Here is an 18,766-nt window from a genome sequence, read left to right as displayed (position 1 = left end):
AGGAGAAGTGGTCTCAAGACTAAGCTGTGGGGCACTAGAGCACTCAGAGGCCAGGAAGAGAACTCAGAGCCAGTGGAGGAAACTGAAAGGAGGTCAGAGAAGTGTAGGAGGAGCAGGAGAGCCAGAGCATGGTGTCTGGGAAAGAAATACTTCAATAAGAAAACAATTAACTGTACGGAAAGCTGCTGAGTTGTGTAGAAATAAGGACCGAGCCTTGATTATTAGAATTTATGAAACACAAGTCATTGATGAACTTGCCAAAATTGTGTTCAGAGAGTAGCATGCTTGCATCTCTTGTGGTCCTCAGTGCTGAATCCAGCTTCCACTGGAATATTATAATCCTGTTTTCACTGTGGGATCAGTGGTTGGCCAAGCACATAGAATTTAAAAAGTTATTTTGTAATTTCTTTTTTTTTCTTTCTATTTGAAGTCATGTTTGTAATGTGTGTTGTGTCAATAGCTTGATTTCTTCAAACAAACGGTTATATGCTGTTGGTAGAAATTTTGGAAATTACCAAAAGAAAAAAATTAAAATGGGTTATTTCATTTTAAATTTCGTCTAAACAAGTCATTTTTTGCAACCATTTTTTTTCTATGACTTTCCTGTTTGATTGCTCTTTTTTTTATTTTTATTTTTTTTTAAATTTTTTTATTTATTTATGATAGTCAGAGAGAGAGAGAGAGAGAGAGAGAGGCAGAGACATAGGCAGAGGGAGAAGCAGGCTCCATGCACCAGGAGCCCGACGTGGGACTTGATCCCGGGTCTCCAGGATCGCGCCCTGGGCCAAAGGCAGGTGCCAAACTGCTGCGCCACCCAGGGATCCCTGATTGCTCATTTTTTTTTATTGAGCTTTGAGGCTTTTCTAGAAATGTCACTGAATTCAATGATGTGATTTCCCAGGAATACTTAGAGGACAGTGTTGTTCACAGTGTGTCACCCTATGACTTTGGGTTGACTTTTGGGCTTAGGGGTACTGATGTGAATGGCTGGGCAGGTGACTTCCAGCAAAGCTGCCCAGTTGTTAAAAAGGAGACCCTACAAAATAGTGAGGTCTGTGCTGGTGAATGAAGTGTAAATAGATCCATTCCACTTATAGAACATCCAAAAAAACATGTATTCAAGAGTCAGTGTTCTCAGTTTATCTCCCCAGTTGTTAATATAGGGAAGCAGTAAAAAAAAAAAAAAAAAAAAAGTTTATTTCAGAAAGCTAATAAGGCAACCAGGGTAATCTTAATATTATATCAATATTTTGCATTTTATAATGTCTGCATTAAATTTGTGAGAGATCAGACTAAAGAACAACTCTGACTCAAGGTCAGTTTAGAGTAAAAATCTCTAGATTCATCTCAGTCTAAAACAGGTAGATTGAACATGGCTCTTTGAGTAGATTCAGGAATCAATCCTCCTGAGATCTCTTCTTGATCCAAAATTAGCACCATGAGATGGTGATAATAGACTCTGGCCAGATGTTTCTCTCTTTTATATAAGCAGCTATCTCTGAAGCAAAGGCCCAGTGAGCTTTTTACTAATCAAATTTCCTCTTGAAGATCTGGCAAAGCCTTCCCCATTTTTCTGTAATTTAAATTGCCTAAATTTTATGTGTAAGTCAACAGTTACTGGAAAATATAGACCTCATGAAGGTGCCAAATTCATTATTGGTATTCAAGACCAAATAGTAGCAGGAAAAATATGTTGTTCTAAAATACTAGGTCAGTATTTTTAAGGAGTTGAGTAAAACCAGGGAGGAATAAATACATTTTTATTTTATGATTTTGAAGCTCAGAATCTGAGCGTCTGACATAAATTGAGATCAGTACTCTTATCCCACTTCTGACTTTTTCTCTTTTGCCTGCCAAAAGTCCAGATGAGAGAAAGGTCTCAAAAGTGGAAATAAGGAAACTCATTTTATGTAAGCCAGATTATTTGTTAATATGTGCTACGAAAGGCTGAGAATGAGTTTTAGAATTTAAAGTTCATTATACTTATCTTCCAATCAAGCCAAAATTATTGAGAATCCCATATGCTCTTAGAAAATATATTTGGTGTCTTTGAGAACTTGAGGCTACTAAATCATTAACAGCTGCCAGAATGGAATAGACCAAATGTACTTGGAATTTAGCTCTTTGTAGTTGGGAAGTTTGTGGATTTCCTGGTTCAGCCCATCTGATGAGAAGAATAACTCACAAACATGTTAGCTGGTTGCACAGAATAAATAATATTGCCAGAGAATATGAGATAGATGAGAGTGAAGAGAAATTTACAAGACTGTGTCATCAGTTGAAAATAAATAAAGGCAGTTAAAGAGGGAAATAACAGTGCCCATTGTTGGGTTTCATCAGATGCAGCGGTTCTCAGCCTAGGCACTGTTGACATTTTGGGCCAGATCATTATGTGTTGTGGGGTTTGTCCTGTGTATGGTAGGATGATGAGCAGCAACTCAGGCTTCCACCCCCAGATGCCACAGCACACTCTCCCCAGTTGTGACATTGCCAAATGTCCTGTTGGGGGCAGACTTGACCCTGATTGAGAACCACTGTGCCAGACTGCATGAAGAACCCCTAAAGTCACATCCCAGGTATTTGCTCCAGATAGAATGGAATGAAGAGGAAGGCATGTTATTGATATGAAGTTTTATTTGGGAAGCATAATAATGAGGGTTGAACTCCTGCATATGTATTGTGCTGATAAAAAAAAAATAGATCATTTTTGAGATGGCTGGGTGGCTCAGTGGTTGAGCATCTGTCTTTATTTCGAGTCATGATCCCAGAGTCCTGGGATCAAGTCCCACATCAGGCTCATCACAGGGAGCCTGCTTCTCCCTCTGCCTATGTCTCTGCCCCTCTCTCTCTGCATCTCTCATGAACAAATAGGAAAGAAAAGAAAAAGAAGAAAAGAAAAGAAAGTCAGTATAGGAACAGGCTAAGGAGACTAAGAAGGAGAACTGTCACAGAAGGTAAAAGGAGAGAGTTGAAACCAAAGCCTATGCTCCATGAATGAATGGCTGTGCACATCGTGATAGTAATTAATGACCAACTGAAAAGTAATGTTAACATTTCCATTTCCTTACTGATTAAAACCTCTTGTCTTGTAGGTTAAGGCTTCCGATGCAGATGCAGGACTCTATGGCTTTGTGGAGTACTCTCTTTATGATGGATTCCAAAGCTATGGTGCGTCTCCAGCGTTCCAGATCGACCCACATGATGGGCGAATCTGTGTTTCTCAAGATATTGATAGGGAAAGGGATCCAGCAACCTATGACCTCTTGGTGAAAGCTAGGGATGGGGTAAGTGTTCATGCATGAAACTTCAAACATACTCAACAGTGAACCACTATGTACATATCAGAGAGTACCACTGATTATCAATTAGCCAATCTCGTTTCATAAATCACTACCTCTTTCCTTTGCAAATACCAGACATTATGAAATATCACTTCATCCATAAATAGTTCAGTCATATCTATAACAGATAATTCCTTTTTAAAAGCAAGACTGCGGTATATTAATAATTCTTTAATAATATCTAATATCCACTCCATTTAACATTTTCTGGATTATCTAAAAATGTCTTTTAAAAGGTGACTTATTTGAATTAAGATCCAAATGAGTTCAAAAATTGTGCAATATCCCTTAAGTTTCGATCTGTAACAGTCAGCTGCCCCTTCTTACCTTTTTCTGATGGTATTTGGTTTTGGAAGAAATCAAATTATTTGACCTATAAATTTTCCACATTCAGAATGTGGCTGATTACATCTTGGGATTCATTTAATGTCCTCTTTTATCATATTTCCTATGAACTGGCATTCCAAGTCAGAAACCTAATTAGTTTTGGATTCATTTAGGTGGTACTGTGTGCTTCTTATTGTATCAGCCGACACAGGCCATTGTTCCATTAGGGAGTGCAATGAGGTGACTTTTGAATTCCGTTATTCCTCTTGCATTTATTATCTAGAATTCTTCAACTAAGAATGTTCTCTCATCAACAATTCGATTATCCTGAAATACGATTCATAGAGAAGAAACAGGGTAATGCTTATTTCTCATTATCAGTTTTTAGAACAATGAGTTGGTACATTTACTATCTCTGAAGGGTATGGATGATTTCTTTCCTAGTGTGCTATACAGTCCTGGATTTTTACATATTTGATGTATTTCATACATTGCTGACATTATTCTTTCTAATGTTCATATTGACTCATCTTAGGTCAGTAGAGTCACCTTCAATTTGATCTTTATGTCTTTTTTTGGGTAAACTTTTAAATTGACATATAAAATGCGTGCATAAAGGTGCACAAATTATAGTACAGTTTAGTGGGTTTTTGTAAAATAAACACGTGTATGGAAGCAGATGAAGAAACATTACTAGAACCCTGGAAGCCCGTCTCTAGGCCTTTTGCTTATCGCTTGCCTCCCCAGTCATCCCCACCCTCCCAACCACTGCCTTTCAGGTTAATCACTACTGACTTTTTTTTTTTTTTTTTAAGATTTTACTTATTTATTTGAGAGAGAGCATGAGCGAGAGAGCATGTGAGCCAGTGAAGGGGCGTAGGGAGAGGGAAAAGCCGGTAGCCTAATGCGGGGCTTGATCCCAGGACCCTGAAACCATGACCTGAGCTAAAGGCAGATGCTTAATGGACTGAGCCACCAAGGCATTCCCATCACTATTGACTTCTAACAACAAATATTATTTGCCTGTTTTTAAACTTTCAGCAAATAGATTTATACACTACATGTTTTTATTGTTTCTTTTGCCAAACATTATCTCTGAGAATCATACGTGCTGTTGTGTATAGCAATAGTTCATTCATTCTCATTGGTTTTTAGTGTTCTTTTATGGGAATTTTTGATAATTTTTTATCTATTCTATAATTGATAGCATACATTGTAGGCTATTACAGATAGTGCTTCTATTAACATTGTTATACCTGTAATTTGGTGAAGAAATGCAAGAATTTCTTTTTTTAAAAGATTTTATTTAGTTAGTTATTTAGAGAGTACAAGCAGGGGAGGCGCAGAGGAGAGAGAGAGAATCTCAAGCAGACTCCCCATTGAGCAAGGAGCCCAACACAAGGCTTGATTCCATGACTCTGAGATCATAACCTGAGCAGAAATCAATAGTCGGACTGAGCCATCCAGGCACCCCAAGCATTTCTATTGAGTATATATTTAGGAGTGAATTGCTAGATCATAAGAAAGCCAAACAATTTTTCAAATGACTGTACCAATTTATACTCCCACCAATAGGGTATGAGAATTTCATTTGCTCCACATCCTCCCAATAATTGGTATTTAATGTCTTTTTAATTATAACAGTTCTGGTACTCATGCAGTGGTCTATCACATTGGGGTTTTACTTTGCATTTCCTTGATGACTAATGAATTGAGCGCTGTTTCATAAATTTATTGGCTGTTTGTAGAACTGATTTTGTGACATGTCTTTTCAGTTCTTTACCTATTTTCTATTGTATTATTGGATTCCTTTCTTGTTCTGTATATGAATTCTTTATATTTTGGGTATTGAAGCCCTTTGTTGTATATGTTTATTGTGTGTATCTTCTTCCATTCTCTGGCTTGCCTTTTTACTCCCTTAGCAGTGCCTTTTGAGGAACAGAAGTTGTTAATTCTCATAAAGCTTAATTTATCAATTTGCTTATCTTTAAGCTGATGCTTTGTCCTTTTTAGAAGTAAATGCCTACCTTAGAGACATGAGGCATTACCTTACATTTTCTTCTGAAAACTTTGTTTAACCCTTCATACTCATTTTTTCAATCTAGTAGGAGGAAGGCTTGTTATTTCTTTTCTAATATGGATACTAAGATGACCATTCTCCATCATTGCACTGGAGTGTCTCTTTGTCCTGAATCATGTGCTTATGTACGTATATGTCTATTTCTGGGCACCCTCCTATTTTTTTTTTAACCTATTTATCTACCTCTGTACTGGCATCAAACTCTCTTCATTGCTTAAGCTTTGTAATAGGTCATGATATTGTATATCCTTTTAGCTTTGTCCTTCATTTTCAGGATTGCCTTGGCTATTTCTGCCTATTCTATTTGCATTTCTTTTTTTTTAAGATTTTATTAATTTATTCATGAGAGACACACACACACACACACACACAGAGGCAGAGACACAGGCAGAGGGGGAAGCAGGCTCCATGCAGGGAGCCTGGTGGGGGACTCGATCCTGGGACTCCAGGACTACGCCCTGAGCCAAAGGCAGGCGCTAAACCGCTGAGCTACCCAGGGATCCCCTCCATTTGCATTTCCAAGTCCATTTCAGAAACAGCTTTTTCAATTTTCAATATGTTACAGCAAAGATAACCTATTATATGCATACTATTCTGCGTTTTTATTTTTTCAGTTATTCTGCTTTGGAGACTTTCCTTGTTTCTTTTTTATCTGCTTACTACTCCTTTGTTGGGTACTACTAACACCAATCTGGTCTAAACTTTCTCTTTTGAAAATAATAGTCAGATTTACCTACTTAAGACATAATTTGTTAGGGAAAAAATGAGTCTAAATATATTTACTACATGGAGTGCCTCGGTGGCTCAGTGGCTTAAGTATCTGCCTTTAGCTCAGGCCATGATCTCGGTGTCCTGGGATCAAGTCCCTCATTGGGCTCTCTACTCAGTGAGAAGTCTGCTTCTCCCTCTCCCTCTGCCCCTTTTCTGCTCTGTCTCTCTCTCAAATAAACTAAAAAAATATATTTACGACAAGTAAACATGTAGAAACTACCATGAAAATGAAGTAATTTATATTTGGTAAAACTAGTATGATTTGACTAGATTTTATCAACCTCTAACCATGTGGTTTTAGGAATTCTTGCTTCTTTGTAAGAAAAGATGTAGGAAACAAAAATAGGGATAAACAGAGGAATTTAGATTAATTCAAATCTATGTGACTATGTAAAGCTCAATATATGCACACACAAATATTAATCCAAGGCTTCAGAAATATATTCTTTTTTTGTTGTTGTTTTAGAGAAAGAGATATGTGCATGTGCAAGCCAGAGGAAGTGGGAAAGGGGGAGAGAGAGAGACAATCTGAAGCAGGCCCCATACTCCACCTGGAGGCCAACATAAGGCTCAATTGCATGACCCTGAGCACATGACCCGACCCCAAATCAAGAGTTGGACACTTAACCGACTGAGCTATGCAGGTGCCCCCAAGAAATATATTCTTAATAGGTTTTGAGACAATTGTAAAAGCCCATCCTAGAAGTGAGTAACCAGTTTAAATCCAATTCTGCAGTAGTTGAACATCTGTTTCTAATTAGTTGGTTTCAGATGATCTTATAAAAGTGTATAAGGAAATTATCTTAAGAGAAGTAAGATCGGTTAATGCCGGAAATTTTTTATCCCCCCAAAGCAGTGCAATTAATTACGATTATTGGCAGTGGAATAAAAAAAAAAAATCAACCCAGATATTTAATTTAAACCTCCTTGCTTTTGTCTGTTTTCCTATTGAGCCGAGTCTACACACATTATGAAGAATGCTTCCCTTTCCTCTCAGCTTACCAGACTCTCTTGCAATGTTCACGTGCATCTTTAGCCACAGCATCTCTCCACAGAGCTTTACCAGACTGAACAAATGGGATGCACTCTTTATTTCCTAGCCAAAAGCTATTTTATTTTTAAAATAACCAATAAAATGTTTACAGGCTCTGCACACCTTTTTGATAATTTTTAGAAATCAGAGAAGAGACCATCTCCAGCCTGATGATTGCTATGGTCTGAATATTTGTACACACCCCCTTCCCCATTCATATATTGAAAACCTAATGCCCAAACTAATGATATTAGGAGGGTGGGGCCTTTGGAAGGTGATTAGGTCATGAGGGTGGAGCTCTCATGAATGGGATTAGTGCTCTTATAAAAGAGACCCCAGAGAGCCTCTTAGCCTTTTCTACCAATTGAGGACACCAGGAAAAGTTGGCAGTCTCCCAGCCTTCCCCCAAACTTGGCTGTGCTGCCACCTGAACTTGGACTTCTAGTCTCCAGAACTGTGAGAAATCAGTCTGTGTTGTCAGCCCCCCAGTCTATGGTACTTTGTGAGAGCAGCTGGAATGGACTAAGACAATGATGTGTGTGAGGCATAACATTCTTCTATTTGAAAACTCCTTGCTTTGTAGAAGGAAAGCGCTCCAACGAAGCACAACATATTTTAGTTTTGTTTGAACAGAAACAACCTCCCTATGGGTACTTCGTATTCAAATTCTCACCCTACTCTTCAGGTGATTTCATATTAAACCAGGCCCTGCCACAGATTGGAGCTGCTGTGTCCCCTGAGTGGCTTACTCTTGGTTTCATTATTATTAGGAATGGGCAAGGAGATGGCTGCCATTGAAAAAAACAGTTTGTTGTGCTCATAAATTCCAAGATGGGGCAGGGGGTGGAGGAGGTGTCATACATCACCCCATGGGGTGGGGCTAGGTATGTGCACAATGGGAAGCACTGAGATAGGTGAGGGGATTGGAGAGGGGGGGAACTGTGGGCAAGGGAAGGAATGAGAAAAGCAGAATACGGTGGTTTAGGATTGGCTAGTTTGAGTACTTTCAAGGAACCCTGGGGCCTAGAGGCCGTCTCTAGCTCCCTTGGAGTAATTAGGGCAGGTGAGTAGTGGCCTGGAGTGGTGAAAGCCCAATAAAGGATCTGATTGGGGGTTGGGGCTCTAGATTGATGGGTTTGCATTGGAAAAGCATGCTCACCTGATCCTGGGCAATCTTCCAGGATTGGCAAGGCCCAGTGTCAAAGCATCGGAACACCGAGGACAGGGCTCATACAATACCCCGGTGCAGAGTCCCCTCCTAGAGGAAGGCGTAGGGCTCACCAGAGCTTTTGGTATACTTAAGGCTCTGGAAAAGACAACCTTTGCAGCTCCCTTGTTTTACTGTGTATTGGAAGTAGCACCCAGGGATACTGAGAGAATTCACTATCCAATTTCACGTTTGTTCCAGCGTAGCATCTTAGGTAATCAAAGACAGTTTTTGTCATGGCCTGGGCTCCTTTCAGCATTTTGTTGTCAGTTGTGTTAGGCTCCATGTGGTGCCTTGCAAGCCTCACCCACTGCTGCTAGGTCCTGGGCAGGTGGCCCACATACTTTTCATCAGACGCCACACGTGAGTGCTCTTCCGTTTCATCTTCCTCCCCACTTTTCTCTCTGGTGTCATCCTCCTCCTCATCTTCATCTGCATTTTTTACCTCATCTCTGCCCTCTTCCAAATTTATCTCCTTTGGGTGGGTGCTCTTGAGTTTGTGAATCCATCTGTATTAATGTCTTCCACTTTTCCATCCTGTGGGGTTCAAAGTAGTACAAATCATTCAGAATAAACTAGCAGTCACCTATTTCAGACATGCCCCCATACATAGAGCAGCTCATGCTTCTTGGTCAGCATGGCGTTGGTGTAAGGACTCAGCTCTGTCAAAGGGCTACTGGCTTCATCAGAACCATCTTCCTTCTTCCTGCCACCTGGGGCAGAGAGCATTTGTTCAATGCTAATCATTGCCCCATCCTCTGTGATGACCTTTCTGACCACCTAGGGACTCCTGGATGCGGCTTCCCCACATTCCTGCTCATTATCACTTTCACTGCTCTACTTTTTCACTTTTTTTTTTTTTTTGCCTGTTTATGTTTTTTTCTTCTCTGACCCAGTCCCTTTAGCTGTTCTTGCAAACCAGAGGCTCTTTGTGGTGTTATAGAAGTATGCCTCATCAAAGAAGTATATTTCCAGACTCTTCTTCTTTCTTACTATGGACATCCCCCAAAAGCAGTGTTTGAGGCATTCAGACCACAGCTATCAAAATGCTAGATTTAGGAGTCAACTATATTCCCCAGGGGATAATCTGAATCCATACCCATTTGCCTTTTTTCCTTCCTCAGACTTTAGTGGAGCGTACCTGAATGCAGGGTGTGTTTGTCCACCTTTGTTGACTGTTTCCAATAGCCTCCATTCATGGTTATGCTCCCCTATGGAGTGACAGAAATTTGGCAGCCCAATTTGGGTGTGGACCCTGTTCCTCATGGGACAGCTTGCTCCACGTTAATGCATCCAGATTTAAGTCATGCATGTCATAGTGATAGATGTAATCCCATATACCCTCCTGGAAAACACCAAAAAAAGAATTAATTGTCTTCCAGGTTACTATCTGATACCCACTTTGACTTAAAGGACCCCTCGTTGGTTGACTTGGTCTCAGACCTCAGCTGCCAAATGAAAGACCCAAAGATCTATGTAGGGAATATGGTCAATTCATCTTTCTCAGGATGATCAGAGAAAAACACTTTCAATGTTGGTGAAGGTGGGGAATGTGCATTTCTACAATTTGAGTGTTTAGTATCTCATGTCTGGAGGTGGCCTATCATAGCTTCAAGGTCTCCTCCTTCCCCAGCTCTTGGACATTTTCTTCGCCTTATAGTGGCCTTTTCTCCTTTTTGACCATAATGTGCGTCTGAAGCTGCACAGGAACACCCAAGGAGGGAGCTGCATGTGCAGCCCACCAAGAAGTGGATCCTCACCGGGGCAGGCCTGGTGATGCATTTTTAAAGACGAACTACAAAATTTGTCCCACCTCCATCCCAATCATAAGCATTTAACAGCTTACTATGCAGTTTGTACTTAATATTGTCTCCAACTTTCCTCTGTTTGCCTCAGAAAATACAAGGGCAAGCAACATAGTGCTTATGTCAGCGTGTGTGTACATCTGTGTATATATGTATTATCCGGTGTGCAGTATTTATACTGTTGCCTGCATAATCTTTATAAATTTCTTCTGTGATGAACTGTGCATTTCTACAGGGTGAAGCCTGCATCCGTCATAATTATTCTGTGCAATATCTACTAGTAGGATATGTCCCTAATCAAAAAGACTGGTAACAATGATGATAACAATCTAGCTTGGATTTGAAGAATAAATGAACTCAGGCAAGATATTTTAGGTTCAGGATGTTGGATTCTAGGTCATACTGAATTTATTCAAAACAATGAACTGCATCTTAACAGAAGACCTTTAACTTTACATAATTACCCTCATAATCTATGGTCTTTCTTCTGATACTTTTTCCTTTCTACTATATATCCTGAAAGCTCTTTGGAAGAAAACTGCTAGGAACCCATTTGCTGGTAGTCACTAGGAGATTGTTATCTATCGATAGAAAATTTTTTTCTTATGAAATACCTAGATGTTCTGGGCTTCTTTGCTGCTGCTCTATTTATCCTTGTGATGACTGTCAATATTTTTTAACTTAATCACTTCTCCTATTCTACTGGCATTACTTCTGAAATAATCTATTTTTTGCTGCTACTGCTGCTGCTGTTTATCTCATAGATGGAAGCCATGAGAATACTATAAAATTGCATAATGGAAACAATTGGATTACACTGGAAAGCAAGTGGTTTTTCACAATAAAGTGCTTAGGTTTAATTATTCCGTGCTTATCTCTAATTCCTTGTTTCCTTTTCCCATTCATTTTTACCAAATGAATCTCTCTTTTTGGTATGTATTTAATAAATACATTCTATCTCTATTTTTTGTGACATCTGAATTCAGGAGTTGAAATATGTGTCTGAGATAAGCTATTTCAATTCTATCTTGCCTTTGCAGGCTTAGGGGAGGGTAGCATCAGACTAGCAATATGGAAAGTAAATTGAGTTAGCCCTTCACCATTATATATACATGATAAAACTTGGCTATGGAAGTTGTACTGCCCAGTTGCATCTAAAGCAGATAGATCTCTAGAAGCAAACTTGCAGAGTGAAAGCACACACTCATCTTTCCATTGGCTTTATTGAAGTATAATTGATAAATAAAAATCATATACATCCAGGTGTACAATATCATGTTTTCTTTAAAAAAATAAAAAGATTTAGAGGATCCCTGGGTGGCTCAGCGGTTTAGTGCCTGCCTTCAGCCCAGGGCGTGATCCTGGAGACCTGGAATCGAGTCCCACGTCAGGCTCCCTGCATGGAGCCTGCTTCTCCCTCTGCCTGTGTCTCTGCCTCTCTCTCTCTCTATCATAAATAAATAAAATCTTTAAAAAAATAAAGTAGAGGAAGCTTTCTGGTTTGAAATTCAAAGCCATATTGATTCTAAAAAAAATTTTTTTTTAAAGATTTATTATTTACTTGAGAGAGAGAAAGAGAGCAGAGAGAGCGCACACAGTCATGCAAGCTCTGGGGGTGGGGAGCGGGGGGCGGGGAAGGGGCAGAGAGAAAAGTAGACTCCCCACTGAGTGTGGAGCCCAATGCAGGGCTTGATCTCATGACCCTGAGATTATGGCCTGAGCTGAAATGAAGAGTCCGAGGCTCAACCTACTGGGCTGCCCAGGTGCCCCAAAGCCATAATTTGATATATGCATACACTATGAAAGGATTACCATAGTCAAGATAATTAGCATGTCCATCACCTCACATAGTGAGTGGTGAGAACACCTAAGATCTATCTAATCTCAGCAAATTTCATGTATACATACAGTAATATTAGTTATAATCACCATGCTGTACATGAGACCTCCAGAGCTTACTCATCCTGCATAACTGAAACTTAGGGTGCATCCATCTTAATTTTACTAGATTATGTTATCTCACTTTCCAATATTCAGCTGCTTTTGTTCTATCTTATGTTTCACTGATTACCCCCCACCCCATTTCAGCAATAAGCTGCCACACAATTGCTCCTGTTTTCTAGCTAGATTGTCTGAACTATATCTCAAACTGATTGCCTACCAGTTTTAAAAATATACTACCATGGGGGAACCTGGGTGGCTCAGTCTAACAATCCTGAGATCCTGACCTGAGCAGAAACCAAGAGTCAGATGCTTAATTGATTGAGCTACCCAGATGCCCTGAGGCAAGATGCTTTTGAAGAAGAACAAGATTAGAGATTTAGGGATGCCTGGGGGGCTCAGTGGTTGAGCTTCAGCCTTTGGCTTGGGTCATGATCCTGGGGTCCTGGATCAAGTCCAGCATCAGGCTCCCTTCAGGGAGCCTGCTTCTCCCTCTGCCTAAGTCTCTACCTCTCTGTGTCTCTCATGAATAAATATAAATAAAATAATAAAATAAAATGAAATAAAATAAAATAAAATACTACCATGTAATTGCTTAAGGGACAAATCCTGACCTTCCTGCCTAGTATCAGCTCACATTCCTTGCTTTCTTTCCTATTACCTTGTTAAAGATGTCTGTTTTCATCAAAAACAAATCTCTCTAATGTTTGGTGTCCCACCCAGTGTAGCCTTCCTAAGGGCATCGCTTCTGTAAATATTTTCTCTTTTTCCTGCATCACCAATACCTGAAAATTTTTTTAAAGATTTTATTTATTTATTCATGAGAGACACAGAGAGAGAGAGAGAGAGAGAGAGAGAGAGAGAGAGAGAAAGAGAGGCAGAGACACAGGCAGAGGGAGAAGCAGGCTCCATGCAAGGGAGCCTGATGTGGGACTTGATCCCAGGACTCTAGGATCATGCCCTGGGCCGAAGGCAGGCACTGCCCACTAAGCCACCCAGGGATCCCAATACCTGAAAATCTATTGAATGTCTCTCAGAAGCATTCAAAGCATAATAATGGTTTTCATCTTTAAAAAGGAATCTCTTTTTAAATTTCATGTACCTTTTTAGAAAACCATTTTGTTCCTCTTTTTTGACAGCAAATCAACTTAAAATAGTTGTCTCTCCTTTCCTCACTTTGCTGTCTTTCTTTGATCCATTCTTCCCAACCAACCTCTCTAGTAAAACTGCTTTCTAATCAAACATGATTTCTCGTGTGCCACATCCTGAAATTCTTTATTTTCATTTATTCGAATTCTCAGTGAACTTGAAATGATTCTTTGGATGCTGTTTCTCTTGACTTTGGTGACACTACAGCTTCCTGTTTTGTTCTGTTTGTTTTCCTTAACAAATTGGACTTTGATTTCCCTTCACTTCTGCTCACTGAATTATGAACTCTTACAAAATGTATTGACAAAGAAAACTGCAGCCCACAAGAACTATGAGATATTAATATTCTACTGTTAAGAGCCTGAGAAGGCCTAGGAGGCAAGAACAGAGACAATGAATGGCAGACAATGGCTAACGTAGAAATAAAAATAATGGCAGAAACTTTTTCATATCTGCTGATTGCCCTAGACAACCAGCTTCCAACATGTTTTCAAGCTTGGTGCTTTCCCAAACTACTCCCAACTTTCAGGGCATGCCTTGAGGGGATTGGAATTCAGGTAGATTGATTAAGAGTCTCTTACTATATATTTTTCAAAAGTTTCTATTTAAATTTCAGTTAGTTAACCTTGTAATATTAGTTTCAGGTGTACGATATAGTGATTCAGCACTCCCATACAACATCCAGTGCTCATCACAACAAGTGCACTCCTCAATTCCCATCACCTATTTCACCCATCCCCCCCACCTCCGATCTGAGGTAATTCCCATTCCCATTTTAGTTTTAATCACCTAATCTTTAAAGATTTATTTATTTATTTTAGAGAGCACAAGTGAAAGGGGCAGAGGGAGAAGAGAGAATTTCAAGCAGACTCCCCACTGAGCACAGAGCCCCACATGGGTCTCCATCCCAGGACCTGTGAGATAAGAACCTGAGTCAAAACCGAGAGTCAGATGCTTAACTAACTAAACCACCTAGACATCCTTAATCACTTAATCTTTAAAACTATAGTGACAGACTCTTCTTTCTTACTATAATTTAAAAAATTGGGGATCCCTGGGTGGCTCAGCAGTTTGGTGTGCCTGCCTTTGGCCCAGGGCGCGATCCTGGAGTCCTGGGATCGAGTCCCGCGTCAGGCTCCCGGCATGGAGCCTGCTTCTCCCTCTGCCTGTGTCTCTGCCTCTCTCTCTCTCTGTGTCTCTCATGAATAAATAAATAAAATCTTTAAAAAAAATTAAGTGATTAAAATTATGTCAAAACAAACCACGACTTGTTGATAGAATGAGAAAGAATAAGACAAAGTTAAGAAATACTCAGGGATAGACTTTATGGGGTGTATTACCTGTTCCAAACGTAGCAGCTTAAAATAACAAACATTTGCTATCACACAGTTTCTAAGGGCCAGGTCTGTAAGTCGCTTACCTGGTTAGTTCTGACTCAGCATGTCTTAGAGGCTGCATTATCAGGATAGTCTTGACCAGATGGACAGAAGATTAGTTACAGAGACTTGGGAGGTGAACACTATGAGAGAAATGAAGAAAAATCAGTTCAGATTAGCTTTCTGCTAATTGTGTTGTGTGAGATACTTGTCTCCAGATGTGCTCCTTCCATAGAAGGTTCGGTGGTCAAATAAGAATGGGAAACACCTTAAAACTTACCCCTCTAGAAATGGGCATAAGGAAGCCTCTGGGAGAAATCCTGAGGCACAGGACCTATTTGACTTGGTTAATTCAGTATTTCCTCAACTTTTGGACTAAGGAACCCCTTTATTCATTTTTAAGGCACATTTTTTAAAGGATTTATTTATTTATGTTGAGAGAGAGAGAGGGAGAGAGAGAGAGAGAACATGGACGGGAGGGGCAAAGGGAGAGAGAGAGAATCCCAAGCAAACTCCCTGCTGAGCCCAGAACCTACACAGGGCTTGATACCACAACCCTGAGTTCACAGCCTAAGCTGAAATCAGGAGTCAGATGCTCAACTGACTGTGTCACCCAGGCCCCAGGCGCCCCAAGACACAACTTTTGCTTACTACCTCAGATATCTCTGACACTTAGATTTGATCGTGCCCCTTCATTAAGGACAACAATAGTGTCCTTAATTTAAGGATTTGGGAAGAAAACAGAACTTTGAATTTTATCATTTGAAACTACATTTTTGTGATGTTTTAATGTGGATAATACATTAATATAGTAAAAGTAAAATAAATTAGTATGGAGGTGTACCTGCCACATTTTTTACTGATTTAATCCACTGATGTACAGAACAAAGTTAGTCAGGTTCCATGAATCTGATTCTCCAGGCTTTTCTGTAGACCCTGCCAGACTTCTCCCTGGACTCACCCATCCCCCTCTCCATCCACACTAGTGTGCTGACTCTTCTTACAACATCTCAGAGGATTTGTTTAAATGCTATTACATTTTCCAGGGTATTATTTTCACCTGTTTCTGTTTGTCAATTTCTTTAAAGAGTTTAAAATTTCTTTAAAGAGTTTCAAAAATCAATTTGAATCTGGTAGCACCTAATCCGAAGTGGTTAGCAGCACTTCACCCTCAGGAGCTGGGGGAAGATTTTTATAGAGAAGAAGCAGAAGTAAAGCAAGAAAAGGATTTGACTGGCTATGGCTTCAGTGGCCAGATTCTGTTTCTGTTCATTTCTCTTTAAGGTTTTGTTATCTATCTCTAAAGTGGACTGGATCCTGAACTCCTCTAGTTTGCTCAAAAATCTGCCTATAACTCTTTGAACTAACTTTTCCAGTATTTTCCCAGCTTTCTGAATTGGAATCACTAACAACAAAGACTTCCCTTGAACCTTATTGGAAGGGACCATACCAGGCCCTCCTTGATACCCAGATGGCAGCCAAACTTTACTTTAGCACCTCGAATGTTGGGTCCATATCTCCCAATTTCAAAAGGCTCCTCCAGACTCTTGGAATTGCACACCAGCTGGAGATCCAAAGTCCTGATTGTTTCTTGAGGACCCATCTCAAGGATTCCTTCAGCACCGAGGTTTCTCTCCACTTAGTGTTCCTACTCTGTGCCTACATCTGAATCATGAAGATCCACGATTCCCTATCTGTAGTTCTGAAGCCCCCAAAGCTCTCAGATGGCGAGTTTGTTTTATTTTATTGCGTTACTTATTTCCATCTATACAAATATTATATTAGCAATCAAAAGTAATGACTTAAACGTTTTGGTATAAACTAAAGACGGCAGAGAGATTGATGAGAGCCCTGCATGAAGAGAGAATTATACAACACAATTTTATAAGATTCCAATTGTAAAAGAAATAATAAGAAGGGGCGGATAGTACCATCGTAGTTGATTAAAACAGAAACCTGGAACGGGCATTAGAATTGACCTAATTCAACATCATTTCAAGATGGAAAGTTTTAAAGCTTCATTTGGAGAGAAACCTGATTCGGACTGACAAAAAGCTATCCATGTTCTTTGAAATCCCTCTAAATGTGTCTATTCATACATTTTGCCGCAGGATATCAAGTGTTTGGTTCTGCAGTACTGCCCCAGACCTGACTAAGTAGACACACTATCTTGCCTTTCTAAAACTTGAAACATTCCAAGACAAATCTATCTGGCCCCAAGTGTTTAGAAAAATGAGTCTATGAAATCTTATTATTGATAGTGATTAACCATTATGAGTACTTTCATACATATTATATCCCTCCTTCCAGTAACAGGCCTGCAAGGTGAACAGGTCTCCTGCTTTGCAGAAGAGGTGGCCCAGACTCTCTGATTTTCTCCAGTCTATCATCCCAGATGCAGGCAGGGCAGGCATTAGACCCAGATCATTCGGCTCCAGATTGTTCCGCTGTGCTGTAAACCCAGTTGTACAGTGTTTGTCGCATAGATTTTAAGTCCGTGGACTCTGCCTTCCTTTTTTCCTCGAAGACGGAGTCCGTGGTTGACATCGCCCTTACCATTGTGTTTAAACAAGCCTTTCATGAAAGGTAGAATTTATCTCATCGCAAGACTTTAAAAAGTCTAATTTAAAAGAAGCCCCAAGGAATTTTGGGGACGGAGAGCTCTCTGGTCCATTTCCAGATCTGCAATGGACAGTCTCATTTACCTTGGGCAAGTCACTTAGTTTCTCTGTGCTTTGGTTTTCTTATCTGTAAAAATGATAGAAACCATAAAAGTCTTTAAAAGGGGGGATTAGAACAATAGAAGGAGAAGATACACAAAATACACTTAATACACATTCACAAATGGTTGTTATGAGAGAAAAGCACCACCACTGGTGAATTCAACAGATGACAATTAAGAAAATTGAATTCCTACAACAGGAAACCTGAGATCTATGATAATTTTCCTGCAGAAAGATTCACTGTTTCATGAGGATATGTTTTTCACGTTGTCCATCTAACATTTTACGTGTTTTGGGCAGCGTTGCCTGATTGAGGATTTTCATGGACAGCCTAGAAATTAACATCTTTGTTCTTAAAGATCCTAAGTGGAGCGATACCCATTTCTTCACATCTTCGCCACTTTCTCATCACTTCTCCCACCTGCTTTCTCACCCCCTCCTCAAACTGAGCTGACTTCTGGAACCCGAGGAGAAGTGTTAAAGCAAGGGGAAAGGAAAGGCCAGAGGAAAACAAGGGAGAAGGAAGGCAGGTTGGAGAACCAGCGGGGCCTCTGTCAGGTGCCACGTGGGACTCCATCTGTTGACCAGCAGCCTGCGGCCCCTCTTGCTGCCCTCCACCGTGGACCTGCAGGTCATGCAGGGCTGCAGCAGACACAGCCCCAGGTTGTTTTATAAGCACAAGGCAGGGAGGGGAGAAGGGGAGAGTAGTGGGGCACTTGCCTTATTTTCATCGCAGTCGTAGCCAGCCTCCATTTCTCCTGTTCTATTTGCTAATTGACATGGCCCTGGCAAGTTATTCAACTCAGAACATGGAAAACCACTCTATTTTTGAAGGTGTATTTCCCAATGGTTTTTTAGTCCCCAGTAGGTATACCTAGGGTTCTTGGGACCTCAGAGCCTGAGAGCCATCTGCAGGTTTGTTGTTAACCTCGTCCCAGAGGATACTCTCTTTCTGCCCTCCCTCCCTGTGAGCATGAGCTTCCCTCTTGATCTCCTGCCAAAGCTTTCTTCTG

At 40.2% G+C, this 18,766-nt stretch overlaps 1 protein-coding gene across 1 annotated transcript in view; it reads left to right on the top strand.

Annotated features, from left to right (window-relative positions):
- Positions 1-18,766, top strand: part of DCHS2 (dachsous cadherin-related 2) — a 226,811-nt gene that overhangs the window by 107,772 nt on the left and 100,273 nt on the right. The window contains exon 2 of the mRNA XM_072724890.1: positions 3,093-3,284. Within this exon, the coding sequence (XP_072580991.1) occupies positions 3,093-3,284 (192 nt within the window). The remainder of the gene's footprint in view (positions 1-3,092; positions 3,285-18,766) is intronic.

The sequence above is a fragment of the Vulpes vulpes genome, chromosome 10, assembly GCF_048418805.1.
Source record: "Vulpes vulpes isolate BD-2025 chromosome 10, VulVul3, whole genome shotgun sequence".
NCBI classification, from domain to species: domain Eukaryota; kingdom Metazoa; phylum Chordata; class Mammalia; order Carnivora; family Canidae; genus Vulpes; species Vulpes vulpes.
Note: the sequence above shows the minus strand (reverse complement) of the source record. Positions and strands in the feature narration are given on the sequence as shown.